The 13,475-nt window shown below is 42.3% G+C and overlaps 1 protein-coding gene across 1 annotated transcript in view; it reads left to right on the top strand.

The window, feature by feature from the left end:
- Positions 1–13,475, top strand: part of LOC120567660 (integrin alpha-6-like) — a 29,750-nt gene that overhangs the window by 14,120 nt on the left and 2,155 nt on the right. The window contains 20 exon segments of the mRNA XM_039814619.1: positions 1–198; positions 327–349; positions 454–626; positions 751–848; positions 1,323–1,450; positions 1,534–1,623; positions 1,733–1,794; positions 2,389–2,552; positions 3,539–3,682; positions 4,378–4,558; positions 4,608–4,651; positions 5,844–5,927; positions 6,022–6,101; positions 7,273–7,350; positions 7,927–8,029; positions 9,432–9,602; positions 11,192–11,302; positions 11,421–11,531; positions 12,091–12,189; positions 13,318–13,443. The exon segment at positions 1–198 is cut by the window's left edge and continues 20 nt beyond it. Coding sequence (XP_039670553.1) covers positions 1–198; positions 327–349; positions 454–626; positions 751–848; positions 1,323–1,450; positions 1,534–1,623; positions 1,733–1,794; positions 2,389–2,552; positions 3,539–3,682; positions 4,378–4,558; positions 4,608–4,651; positions 5,844–5,927; positions 6,022–6,101; positions 7,273–7,350; positions 7,927–8,029; positions 9,432–9,602; positions 11,192–11,302; positions 11,421–11,531; positions 12,091–12,189; positions 13,318–13,443 — 2,268 coding nt within the window.

The following is a 13,475-nucleotide window of genomic DNA, read 5'->3' as shown; positions in this document are numbered from 1 at the left end:
AATAGTCTGACCAAGAAGGGCCAGCTGACGGTGGTGGCCGGAGCTCCCAGAGCCAACCACAGTGGAGCGGTGGTGCTGCTGAAGAAAGGCGCGCAAACAAGCAAAATCATGGTAGAGGAGTACACCCTGGAAGGGGAAGGGCTGGCCTCGTCTTTCGGCTACGATCTGACTGTGATGGATCTCAATGGGGACGGGTGAGTGACGCCGGGCGATGCAGCACACAACCTGTAACTTCTGCTTTAAACAGGGCCATCGTGGGTGCCAGGATAGCTCAGTCGGTAGAGCGGGCGCCCATACTGTATATAGAGGTTTACTCCTCGACACAGTGGCTGAGTTTGTATGTCAGTGGGTTTGACTCCGACCTGCGGCCCTTCTGCTGCACGTCATTCCCCCCCTCTCTCCCCCACCCTCCGCTGTCTTGTCAATAAAAAAGTGGGGGGGGGGTTTTTGGAGCAACCGCCAGTACTTTGAGAAGGACGGGGTAATCGGAGGAGCTGTCTACGTCTACGTCAACAATAAGGGACAGTGGAACAAAGTCAGGCCCACCAGAATAACCGGACCTCAGGACTCCATGTTTGGCCTGGCTGTGGAAAACCTGGGAGACATCAATCAGGACGGTTTCCAGGGTGAGGCTGCAATGCGTTTGCCTGTTCATAGACTGTCAGCTGATCGTTCTCGTGTCCTTCGTTGAATGACAAAATATTACCTGTATAACCACACTGTTAGACACCATTGTTGTTCTTGTGTCAGATTTTGCAGTGGGAGCTCCTTATTCGGACGATGGTGCGGGGAAAGTTCACATCTACCATGGAGCAGCCACGGGTCTCAGCTCTGAAAAAGCTGCACAGGTATGTAATAAGCCGGTGGTAAAGCTGATTTCATTTTAACATATACATTTTGTCCAAATGTGTAATGTTTCCATCTAAGAAAGTTAAATAAATAAAGGTCTTACATCTGTGTGATCTGTATTGTCCATCATAATATAGACTACTACTTTTGTGAGGTTGTAGCTAGTCTTAGCCAGCTCTATCTCCACTGCGCTGTGGCTACACCACACATACATTCTGGGATAGGAGAAAAAAAAGGCTCTGGGTTGTTTGCACTTCTTTAAACCAATTAGAATGTCTACAACGTCTTGGGCGTTCATTTTAGGCCTTTATTTCTGACAGGACAGCTTAGACTTGAAAGGGGAGAGAGAGGGGGAATGACATTCAGCAAAGGGGTGCAGGTCGGAGTTGAACCCGCGGCCGCTGCGTCGAAGACTAAGCCTCTTTACATTGGCGCGCGCTCTACCAAAATGTGTGTTGTTTCTTTTGCTTCAGGTTCTGTCCGGCAAGCCTTTAGGAGTGAAGCTGTTTGGCTACTCTTTGGCAGGAAACATGGACTTGGATAAGAACTCCTACCCTGACCTGGCCGTGGGATCCCTCTCTGACTCCGTCTTTGTCTACAGGTGAGTGAATTGGCACATTTCTCTTCACTGTACATCTCGGATTGTGGTTATTGAGTTGCTCACTTGAGTTCTGTCCTCCCCAGAGCCCGTCCAGTTGTTAACGTCAAGAAGGAAATCAAGTTCTCACCGGAGGAAATCGACCTCACCAAAAAGAACTGTGGAAACAAATTCTGGTAAGTTTGTCTTTTTGACACTGGACCTTCGTCAAACTTATGAGGAAAAACTGTCAAACACTTTGCCAGTACTGTGTCTGATCATGGATAAACTGCATTGTGTCCCCAGTTTGGACGTTGATGTATGCTTCACCTTCACTGCCAACCCCCAGAACTACTCTCCCAGACTGAGTAAGCTGAGCCATCTTTCTCTTTATTAAAGAGCCCCTATTATGCTTTTGGTTTTGTTTTTCCTGTCTTTTAGTTGTGTTAGTAGTTAGTGTTTTGTGTATGTAATAGATGTCTAAAGTTAAAAAAAAAAAAAAAACACCTTTGAAATGTTTGTAATTCCTCAATTAGTGATGTCACTGATTGAGAATGCCAGCCCAGTTGTTTATATGTGCTGCCCATTGGTGATGCCACAGCAAGCACAGCCCGCCCAGTGGCTAGTTTGAATTTGGTTGACCAATCACAACAGAGTGGGCCAGCTGACCAATCAGAGCAGACTCGGCTTTCCGGGAAGGCGGGCTAAGGGCTCAGACTGCCCTGCATTGCAGCAACGGGCAGTATGAGAAACATAATATGTTTTTTTGAACATCAAAGCATGTAAACCTATTCCAGTAGACCCCAATAGTACAAATATGACGCTGAAAAAGGAGTATAACAGGGACTCTTTAAAGCAACATTCAAGATTCGAGATTCAACAGCAAGAAGCTATGCACAGGCATTTTCATCTGTCATTCTTTATCCTCCTCTCTCTCACTTCCCTGTTTCTGTCCCATCTAGCGGTGTCATACTCCCTCGAGGCGGACGCTGCCCAGAGGAAGATCGGTCTCATCCCCAGGGTGACCATCTCCGAGCCCTCGGAGGGTTCCTACAAGTCCAGCGGGACAGTCACCTTGGACAGCAAAGGAAAGAAACAGTGCATTAAGCGTCAGCTTGTCATACAGGTAGTGACTCTCTCCGGACTTTCCTTTTTTCATGACATTCGAATATTTGTTCTAAAACACCACAGAGGTATATCACTTGAATATCTATGTTCGCGCATCATGTACATAAACTCGCTTTCTCTGTAGCGTGCAGGAGACAGGACAGGCCGCGGATTACACCGCCGTCACTAAGCCATTCCCAATTTCGTCATGAACAGCCGAGTCGCTTGCTGTTCCATGAATCTGTCCGATGGTATTTTCTCGTTGTCTCTGCAGTTAAAGATTTAAGTTAGCGTCTTTGTGGGGTCTTGTTCTTGTTCCCTCGTTGTTTGTTCACTTGTGATAGAACACGCCCACTCACTCGCTGGGCTCAATCTAATCTCGCATTGCCAGACCTTCCTCCACAGCGCTGCGGAGGAGGGTCTGGCTAGTCCACACAGCATTCCGGGATGGGAGAAAAACGTGCTCTGGTTAATTGGCATTTCTTTAAACCAATCACAATCTTGTTGGGCGGCTCTAAGCGCCGGACGGAGCCACGGTACCGCTGCAAACTAGCCTCGGGAAGGAACTTGTTTTGGTGGAACATGTGTACGTCCAAAGGTTGTTTTAGTCGTGCAACAGAAAACTCAGATTGGACAGATAGTCTAGCTAGCTGTCTGGATTTACCCTGCAGAGATCTGAGGAGCAGTTAACCATAGTCCTCAGAAATCCACCGGAGTTTAGAATTACAAAGAATCACAAAGAAAGCAGAAGGTAACGGACATCTGGCCGTAAAGAGTGACAAGTGGAACGATATATAGACTAGGCTCAATCAGACAGGAAGCTGCGGCCCAGGCCTACGAACGATTGCGCGAGGCACATAGCCACTGGAGTCATTTTTTTTAATTTCAAATATACATTTTCACATTGAAATGTCTGTTTCTTTTTACTATTCGAATATATATTCGAATTTAGAATATTTTTTGACAGCCCTGGTTGTGAGTAGTGAATAATGTGTCATTCTATAGGATAATATTCGTGACAAGCTGCGCGGGATCCCCGTCGATGTGTCCGTGAGCATCTTGGACAGCAGCCGTAAACGCAGACAGAGCTCCACTCCTCAACTGTCCCCGGTCCTGGACGCCAACGAGCCAGCCATAACTCGATCAGTGGTGCGTATGCACAAAAGATAGACTTTTTAATGTATGTATATAATATATATATATATATATATATATATATATATACATACATTAAAAAGTCTATCTATATATATATATATATATATATTTTTTTTTTTTTACTAATACACATTCAAACATCCATGAGACTCTTTATGTCCTCATACCTTTTTTTTTTTCTTCTTAATTTTACAAAAGGGATGGTAGCTATACAAGAAATGAGAAACATACATAACAATAACAATTATGGCAACCATAGTGAAAAAATAATTACATAAATAAGTTGATAAATAAATAAAAATAAGATAAAAAAATCGGTGGTATATTACACATTCATATAAAATTAAATCAAATCAAATAGAACGTATGAGAGATAACTTAAAATGAAGTAAAGTAAATTAAAATTTAGTAATGTTCTCTGCACTCCCCTTTTTGTTATTTGAGAATCCACTCTGTGTCACCAACCCCCAAACAGTACATTTTAAGGTTTATTAATTTAAGAGTGGGCATCCTGGGAATGTAAAAGATAATATCTAAATAACAAAAAACCAAGGAATGAATTCTCTCCTTTACCCACTCATTATAGAAAGTCTAGTCTAATATGAAAGCCATGACGTGCAGTAGGTTCGATGTTCCCCGCTGCATCCCTGTAATCTTTTCTTTTTTGCGTGTGACTGTGGTTGTAGGTGAATTTCCTGAAGGAAGGATGTGGCAGCGACAATGTTTGTCGAAGCAAATTGCAGGTGACATATCGCTACGGCTACATGACAAAGGACAGTGACACGTTCACTCCGTTACATCTGTAAGATGATACGCACACGCACACACACACACACACACACACACCTTTATTCACAAGAGCATCACGTGTGTTTCTTCCGTGGCATACGGGCTCATAACGTGTGTCTGACTGAAGGGAGGACCTCCCTCACTTACTCTACTTCCCAAACTCTACCTGGTGTGAGTTTCTCTTCCGCCGTCACTCTTTCTTTTACACGCACACACACACACACACACACACACACACACACACCCACACACACACAGGCGGGGATATGTCGTTCGTCTTGATTTGTCTCCCTAAAAAAATATGAAAGACAACCCACTCCCCAAAAAAGGAAAACATAACCATTCAGGGGGCTCAAAACATGTATGGAAAAAACAGGAACTGTGTCTATTTGTGTGGGGGGGTTAAAGAACACAACAAAATAAAAATGTGATTTAGTTGTCTTTTATGTACTGTAGATTTAAACTTTGCAGCCTATGGCTTTAACAAGGTTTCATTCTCTAACAGATTTATTGTTGAGATGTACATGATTCCTAAAAAAAAAATAAAAAAAAGAAAATCCCAAAACACGTGTGATGGTTTGAATGCACCAGAATGCAGGAAATAGTGTTTGACTGTCTATCTCTCTCCACACACACACACACACACACACACACACACACACACACACACACACACACACGCCGTGTATACGCATCGCCACACACACACACACACACACACACACACACACACACACACACACACACACACACACACACACACACACACACACACACACACACACACACACAGTGTACCTAAGTACAAATTTGAGGTACTTGTACTTTACTTGAGTCTTTTCTTTTCCCCCCCACTTTCTACTTCTACTCTGCTACATTTCAGGGAGAAATATGGTACTTGTTACTCCACTACATTCTTCTGACAGCTTTAGTTACTAGTTACTTTACAAATTAAGATTTTTGCACCCAAAACAAATAGAATATGATGTTTTATTGTAAATTAAACTTCCCAACAATATACAGGCCTACACGTCCAGCTGAAATGATAAGATGATTAAACACTTAGTTGAATGACAGACCTGTTTTGATCGTTTCCAGTTTCTAAAATGGGAGGATTTTTCGGCATCGAGCACTTATACTTTCAATACATTTTCCTGATTATGCTAAGATGCTTTTACCCAAGTAACATGTTCAATGCAGGACTTTTTACTTGTAACAGAATATTTTTACAGTGTGGTATTAGTACTTTTACTTAAGTAAAGGATCTGAATACTTCTTCCACCACCACACACACACACACGTCGTAACATAAAATCACACATTCCAATTTGTGGTTCTAATTGGAACTTGTTGATGATTTCAGGAGAGGCTGGTAACATGTGTAGCCAACAAAGCCGGCTCGCAGGCTGATTGTGACCTTGGGAACCCCTTCAGACGTGACGCTGAGGTGAGGGAAAATCCCCTTTTGGACATTGTGCTGCCTCCTTTGCACAAACGGCGTTGTTCATTCTGATGTAATGTCTCTGCGTTTGTGCATACAGACGACCTTCTACATCATACTGGATACATCGCGCATCTCTCCCAACTCTACTGAACTGGAGATTGATCTGCAGCTGAACACGTGAGTAAATCTAAGCTTGCAATTGTATCAAGCAATACACAATATGGATAGAGAATACTTCAGATACAGCAGATGTAATTAATGCACATTAAACTCAGACATCATCATTTAGTTTTGATACTATAAATTACAGCTTAGAGATCTACACTTATTTCACGTGAGGAGCCGGTAGCGGGCAGATGACTCCACCTCTACCAAAATCCAATTACCTGAAAAAAACACGTCATATAAAGAGCTATTTTCCCATGGAATAATCTCCCAAGTAACATACATGTTATCAAAGGAATGGCAACTTTAAAAAGGAAACTTAAAGCTCCATTGTGTAATGTTTTGAGTTGATTCTTAGCAAATATGTGTAATTACTTCCACCAACTAATCAAAGTATTTTCGTAAGCGTAGAATCTGCCATTCAGAATACATACAAGCTCGTATGTATGTATTCTGAATATATACTTTACTAATATTTGCTTGCATTCGTTTTGGGAACCTGATAGCTGATGTTAGCAATGAAATGGTACCTAAATAACGAAAATGTAAAACTATTATTACGCTGGAAGGAACACTCACGGACAAAGTCGTACTTCTTGGAATAATACGGCCACCGTAGAGGAGTTAAAACGCAATTGGAATGGGAGGGGCTAGAAAGTAATATTCAGTTGGTTGTCATATACAATTTCACCGCTAGATGGAAGAAATTCTTACATAATGTAGCGTTAAATTTCACCTTCACTTACATTTTTTATCTTGAGGTTTTATATCTTATTTTCTTTTGTTGTAATAAATATTCGTTCTTTGTGTTGGTGAACTACCTAGATGTTAACTCTAAACCCACGTGTCATGTTGTGTAATACAGCGTAATGTCATTTTTCTTGGGATAATTTTTTGTGGATTTTTCTAGTTATTTTTCTTGTTATTTGTTTTACAGTATACCTGTTAGAGTTTGTTCTCTTTCTTTTCCTCTCCTGCGTGTGTAATGAAATGTTCTAATATTGTCGGATTCATTGTTGTTTTGGACCCCATGAAGACTAGCTGGTCGTCTTGCCATCAGCTAATAGGGAACCTTATAATAAACAAATAAACAAAATGCCCTCGTCTTAATTATGCATTAACATTTGTAGATCCATTAAAAGGAGTTTCTGACTTGGCCTGTGTGTAACCTCTGGTCCGACAGGACAAGCTCCCAGGAGAAAATGGCCTCTGTCAAAGCAAGAGCAAAGGTGGTTATCGTGTTGCATCTGTCTGTATCAGGGTAAGAATCACACACACACACACACACACACACACACACACACACACACACACACACACAACCAGACTATACGCCCTACATATAGCTCATTAAAAGCTCAGTTGAAAAAATGGCTATGGGCAAACCAAAGTTGCACACATTAGTGGGTATGTTGTATATTTTTCTGAATTTTTTTATTTTATTTAATTTTTTTTATTTTGTAATGTGTATATGGATATTTGAAGTTGAATGATTTTTTAAGTCTTATGTGAATACTGTATATAGGGCTTTTTTTATTTATTTATTTTATATATATTTATTGATAAACAATGTACTTACTGTAGATTTAAATTTTATTATGCTATGTTTTGTGACCTGTGTGATCTTAGCCCGTGGGACTACGGATGGAAATTAGCCCTTGGCTACAATCCGGCATGTTTACATGCATGTATTCCATGTTTGTTCATTAACATGCACTGTCCCAATCAAATAAATAAATGAAAAAAAAAAAAAAACACACACACACAGCTTATATCCCAAAACACATACGTATGCACAGATTCATGCTACTAACTGCGCTTCTCCATTTTTGTCCAGACATGCCGAGCCGTCTCAGGTCTACTTCACAGGAGTGGACAAAAGTGACACAGCCATGAAGACTGAAAGCGACATCGGCAGTGCCATCACACACCAGTTTAGAGTGAGTACCGGACAGCTACCAGAAGTCATTTACTTTTACAGAGTGGCTAGCTCTCCTCATGTATCTCCTCTATTTCATTGACATGTTTATTACTCCTGCATTCTGCAATGTGCTTTAGATAAATTAGACTATCGCTATGTCCCAATTCAGGGGCTGGAGTCTTCGGAGGCTTTAATTAATTTAATTTCGCAGGCTCCTTCAAATGCGGTCCACAAATGCGGCCTCCTTTTACAGAATTCGGATGATCCAACTGTTGTATCCTTCGCAGCCCCAGGATTCCCAGCATTCATTTCGGCAATGGCCAACAACCAAGATTTCTTAAAAAAAAAAAAAGTAACTTTTTTAAACATTATTTTTTGGGGCTTTTCCCTTTATTATAGTGAGAGTGGATAGACATGAAAGGGTGAGAGCTGGGGGATGGCACGCAGCAAATATAATACAGTGTGCGCCCCATGTAGGCTGTTCCTTGGCAGCGGATTCAAACCTGCGGCCCATTGCTGCATGTCATCCTCTCTCTCCCCCCCCCCCTTCCTGTCTTCAAGCTGTCCTGTCAATAAAGGCCATAAAAGCCCAATAAAATAATAAAGAAAGAAATAAAAGACCAACCTTCGGCTCCATTTCGGTGCTGTAGTTAACGTTTATCAAGCCCGACCTGACCCGAGCCCGAGCACGTTGTGTCCGAGCCCGGCCCGACACATTAACTGTAATTATGAGCCCGAGCCCGATTTAAACCGACACTTTTTTAACACGTGGGCCGTTATAACTGACGTTCTCAACTACAATTCTGAGTTGTTTGAACCGCAGACATCTGTTTAGAATAATGCAACAAGGACGAAGCATGTAAACTGCGCTGTTTGTTTATTCAGCACAGCAGGCCCGGTGTGATGCGTGCGAGTAGAGGGGAGATTCGGCGCATGACGTGTGTTGCATTTTGTAACTGCAGCCTAACTTTTGTACACATTTGTTACTTTTATATAGCCTATATATATTTATAATATTTCTGATTATGGCATAGCTTTCAGGCTAAAAAAAAAAAAAAATCCCTTGATCAAGGGTCCGGCACGGGCCCGGCCCGAGGATAGTGGCGGAAAATAACAACCTATGCCCAAGCGCTTAGCACCGCCCAAGACGATTGTGATTGGTTTAAAGATATGCCATTAAACCAGAGTACGTTTTTCTCCCATCCCGGAATGCTGTGTGGACTAGCCAGACCCTCTTCTGCAGCACTGTGGAGGAAGGTCTGGCAATGCGAGACTAACTAGACTGTGATCTCGGTTCGGCCTTCGAAGGATGTGACCGAGGTAGGCTTAGAAGGCTGTGCCCTCCGAAGGCTGCAGCCCCTGAATTGGGAACTAGCTTATATCATCTGAGGGTAGGACACTGATCATGTCTTGATTTCCAGATAATCAATCTGGGAAAGAGTTTGAAAGACTTTGGCAGTGCCAAACTTCACATCAACTGGCCAAAAGAGACAGTGAATGGGAAGTGGCTGCTCTACCTGACGCGTATCAGCTTCACTGGGTTGGACCAGGTGGATTGCACTCCGAAAACGGAGATCAACCCTCTTAACAAGGTCAGTGAACACCAGAGATGTGGACTTGAGACTTGGTGACTTGGTCTCGAGTCGACTCGATTCACAATTTTGATGCGACTTGACTTATTATAGTTTTTTATTATAATAAAGTTTGAATTCATTGTCATACTTTTCGAACCAGTTATACAAATTTTATTTTATTTGATAGGCTAAAAATACCTTGTCTTTTCTCTTTATAAAGACTGGATATTACAGGTAAGAGTGCTTTATCTTTGGTGTAAAAAAAGAAAAAGAAAAGTGACCTAATTTGGGATTTAGGACTCGACTTGACTTGCCCCGAAAAAGTAACTCGAGACTTTCTTGAAACTTGGACCAAATGACTTGAGACTTACTTGGGACTTGAGCAAAGATGACGTGGTCAGACCACTGGAACACAACACATTAGGGGCCCTACCTTGCACTCAGCGCAATTGACTTTGTACACCGACGCATGTATCATTCTTATTTTGCACTCGACGCACAGAGGACTTTTCCCTCCACAGACTCACGTCGGTAAATTAGGGAATGAATTTGCACTCCTGGGGGCGATTTAGTGAAAAGAGGAGGCGTGTTCAGGCGCAAACGTTCCCTGGTGCTATTTTGCAGCTTCAGAAAACAATAGACCTGGTTTAAAGTCAGTGGTGCGTTATTCAGATGCTATTTTAGGGGCGCATGCTTGGCTATTAATGTAGCGTGTGCACAACGTGCATACACTTTGCTTCTCTCATCTACACGGACGCAGCAGTTCCCATTTTTGCAAACCATACATAATTACAAGGAAAGATATTACATTATATTTGGATAGGTCAGGAGGCACTTTACAGTACAGTCCTCAAAAAGTGGCAGCATTCTTTGTGGCTTGTTGTGTTTTACACAACATTTCCATGAATCATGGATGTGTTGATGACATAAATGAGGAAATATTAGAGGACTTAAGGAGACGTGATGTTGAACTACGGCGGGATTGGACACTTGAGGGTCCGGGAGTGGCAATGCGCGATGCGCTCCTGGTGGAGCGGGTGGACGGAGATGGAGTGGGGGGAGGAGGAAGGGGCACAACAGGTGCAGGTTGTGCGTTTGGAGGCCCACGCTCCATGGCTGCAGCAATCCTCTCCAGACTTGATTAGATGCGCCCGAGAGGCCGCAGCAACATCGTCACCCGGCCAAGACGGGCATTTATTACTTTGCCGCATCCCGGACAGCTCCCGCTGGCGTGCGCCAGGCAAATGTCATAATAGCAATCCGCCATGGAACAAGCGCGCCTGCTCTTAAAGGGAATGTGAGATGACGCTCTGATTGGTTTATTGCACGTTACGCCCAAACCACACCTAGCTACTTCAGACCAACCCATTTAAGATTTGAGTCATTTATCCCGCCGGTATAATAGCAGCAGCGCCCGAAGTCCGCCCACAAAGCTACTTGCGTTTTGTGTTTGATACGGGTACTTTTTCACTTGGTGTTTCTTTTTTTTTAATAGAGACAGAGGTATGTGGTTATAGATTTATATTTATTTAAACAAATAAAGATGTTTTAATTTCATGTAATATTTGAATGTACTTTTTTTTGTTTTGTATCTTCTCTGCTTTAAGGAAATAAGCAACACCAGGAGGAAAAGGACAGCAGAAAACCCCCAGGGAATTGACAAGGGGACTTTGTCACGTTTTCTTGACCCGAAGAATTCGAAGAACTTTGAAACTCTGGTAACACCACACAACCGAGTTCTATTCTTTTGTTTTATATGACTAGATTGGGGGCACATTTGCAACCAGTAGTAAGGGGATCTCATTGTTAACTCTGTGCTCCCTTCTCCGTTGCCAGTCCTGTGACAAAGGGGCCGAATGTGTGACGATATCGTGCCCCCTGCAGGGCCTGGACAGTAACGGAGTCATCACTCTCAGCTCTCGCCTCTTTAACAGCACCTTCATAACGGTAACAACAGACGGCCGGAGAATTCATCGTTTCTACTCTGAACTGCCAGTCGATTCAAATATAATATGTACTGTATATTTAAAATTGAAATGATTCAAACGTGGGTTATTATGATTTGCGGTGTTAAACGAAAAAACAGTAATTGGGTTTTGGGACTTACTAACTAAACACACAAAGACAAGGAACTGAATAATATGAATTGAATTCTTAACTTATCATGAATTAACTTATAACTTACATAGGTAAAGAATTCAATTTGAATGTAATCATTTCGTGATAGAGCAATATCACGTTTTCCCGAGACATCCTTATAAAAATGTAGCCATCACTTCCATAATGATTAACATGTTGACTTTAAATCACATATTGTAGTCATTACACTACAAACATTTTGTAAATGAGGGCACTTATTAGAAAACCTCTATGTAGAGTTTAAACTTCTTCTTTTTTTAATTAAAGGGAAAAGGGTTATTGCAGCAAATGAATGTGTATTTTAGTGTTGTTTTTGATTACTGCCCACACTATCTAAACTTGATCTTCTCCCATTTATTTCAAACAGGATTATTCCAAGCTCCATCACGTGGAGTTGACAGTGAAGGCCTCTCTGCATGTCAACAGCGGAGGAAAGAACATAATGCTGGAAAATGCTGACACACAGGTAATTAAACACAGTAAATAGTATTCAGACCCAAGAAGGGGAAATGATGGGCGCCTGGGTAGCTCACCTGGTAGAGCAGGCGCCCCTATATACAGAGATTTACTCTTCAACGCAGCGGCCGCGGGTTCGGCTCCGACCTGCGGCCCTTTGCTGCGTGTCATTCCCCCCTCTCTCTGCCCTTTCATGTCTTCAGCTGTCCTCTATAAATAAAGGCCTAAAAATGCCCCCCAAAAAATCTTTAAAAAAGAAGGGGTGGGCGCCAGGATAGCTCAATTGGTAGATCAGGCACCCATATATAGAGGTTTACTCCTAGAGTAGGTTCGACTCTGACTTGCGGCCATTTGCTGCGTGTCATTCCCCCCTCTCTCTGCCCTTTCATGTCTTCATCTGTCCTGTCAAGGGAAGGCCGGAAATGCCCATAAAAATAATCTTTAAAAAATAGAAGGGGAAATGATCGTTTATTGCATAACATTTTATAAAACAGGCCTGAAATGCTGATGTCAGTGTAGTGCATGAACACACACGTCTGTGTGTGCAATGGGGGCATTGTGCAATCTATATCAGCATATCAGTTATTACATTTTGCAATAGGGCAATGTGCAATAACACTAGCACTCTTAATACCTAGCACTTTAGCACTTTACACCTAATTAATTTGGTCACCCAAATCTTGGTTTGTCGGGAGCAACATTTATCATTTGTCTGTTTATTGTAGTCTTTTACTGTTGTGTTAGAACTCTTTTTTTTTTTTTTTTTTACATGTACCTGCCATAGGGACCGAAGAAGTAAATTACCCACCAGCTATATGTAATCTTGTATATTTACATAAACATTTATTAATATGCACTGTCCCAATTTTAAATAAATACATCTCAAATCTCAATCTCAGAAAAAAAGAGTTTGTGTACGATATAGAGAGACTAAAAAGACATTAAGTGTAGTTGACACTAGGGCTGCACGATATGAAGAAAAATATCTAATTGCGATCGCGCCCCTCTGCGATTTGGATATTGCCCTAGTCCATATTGCGATTTCAATAAAATTGCGATTAATTGTGCGGCCCTGGTTGACAGTCCAGATCCAGAGATGTTATTACTGATGTGGTGCCACTGCGTTGTGTTCCCCCAGGTGAGACTGATGGTGTTCCCAGAGAGGCGTGAAGCCCAGTACGGAGGAGTGCCGTGGTGGATCATCGTGCTGTCCATCCTGTTTGGGCTGCTGCTGTTGGCCCTGCTGGCTTTCCTTCTGTGGAAGGTAGGACTGAGGGACAAGGGGGCCGAGGAAGC

Source organism: Perca fluviatilis, chromosome 11 (genome assembly GCF_010015445.1).
Source record: "Perca fluviatilis chromosome 11, GENO_Pfluv_1.0, whole genome shotgun sequence".
In the NCBI taxonomy this organism is placed as follows: domain Eukaryota; kingdom Metazoa; phylum Chordata; class Actinopteri; order Perciformes; family Percidae; genus Perca; species Perca fluviatilis.
Note: the sequence above shows the minus strand (reverse complement) of the source record. Positions and strands in the feature narration are given on the sequence as shown.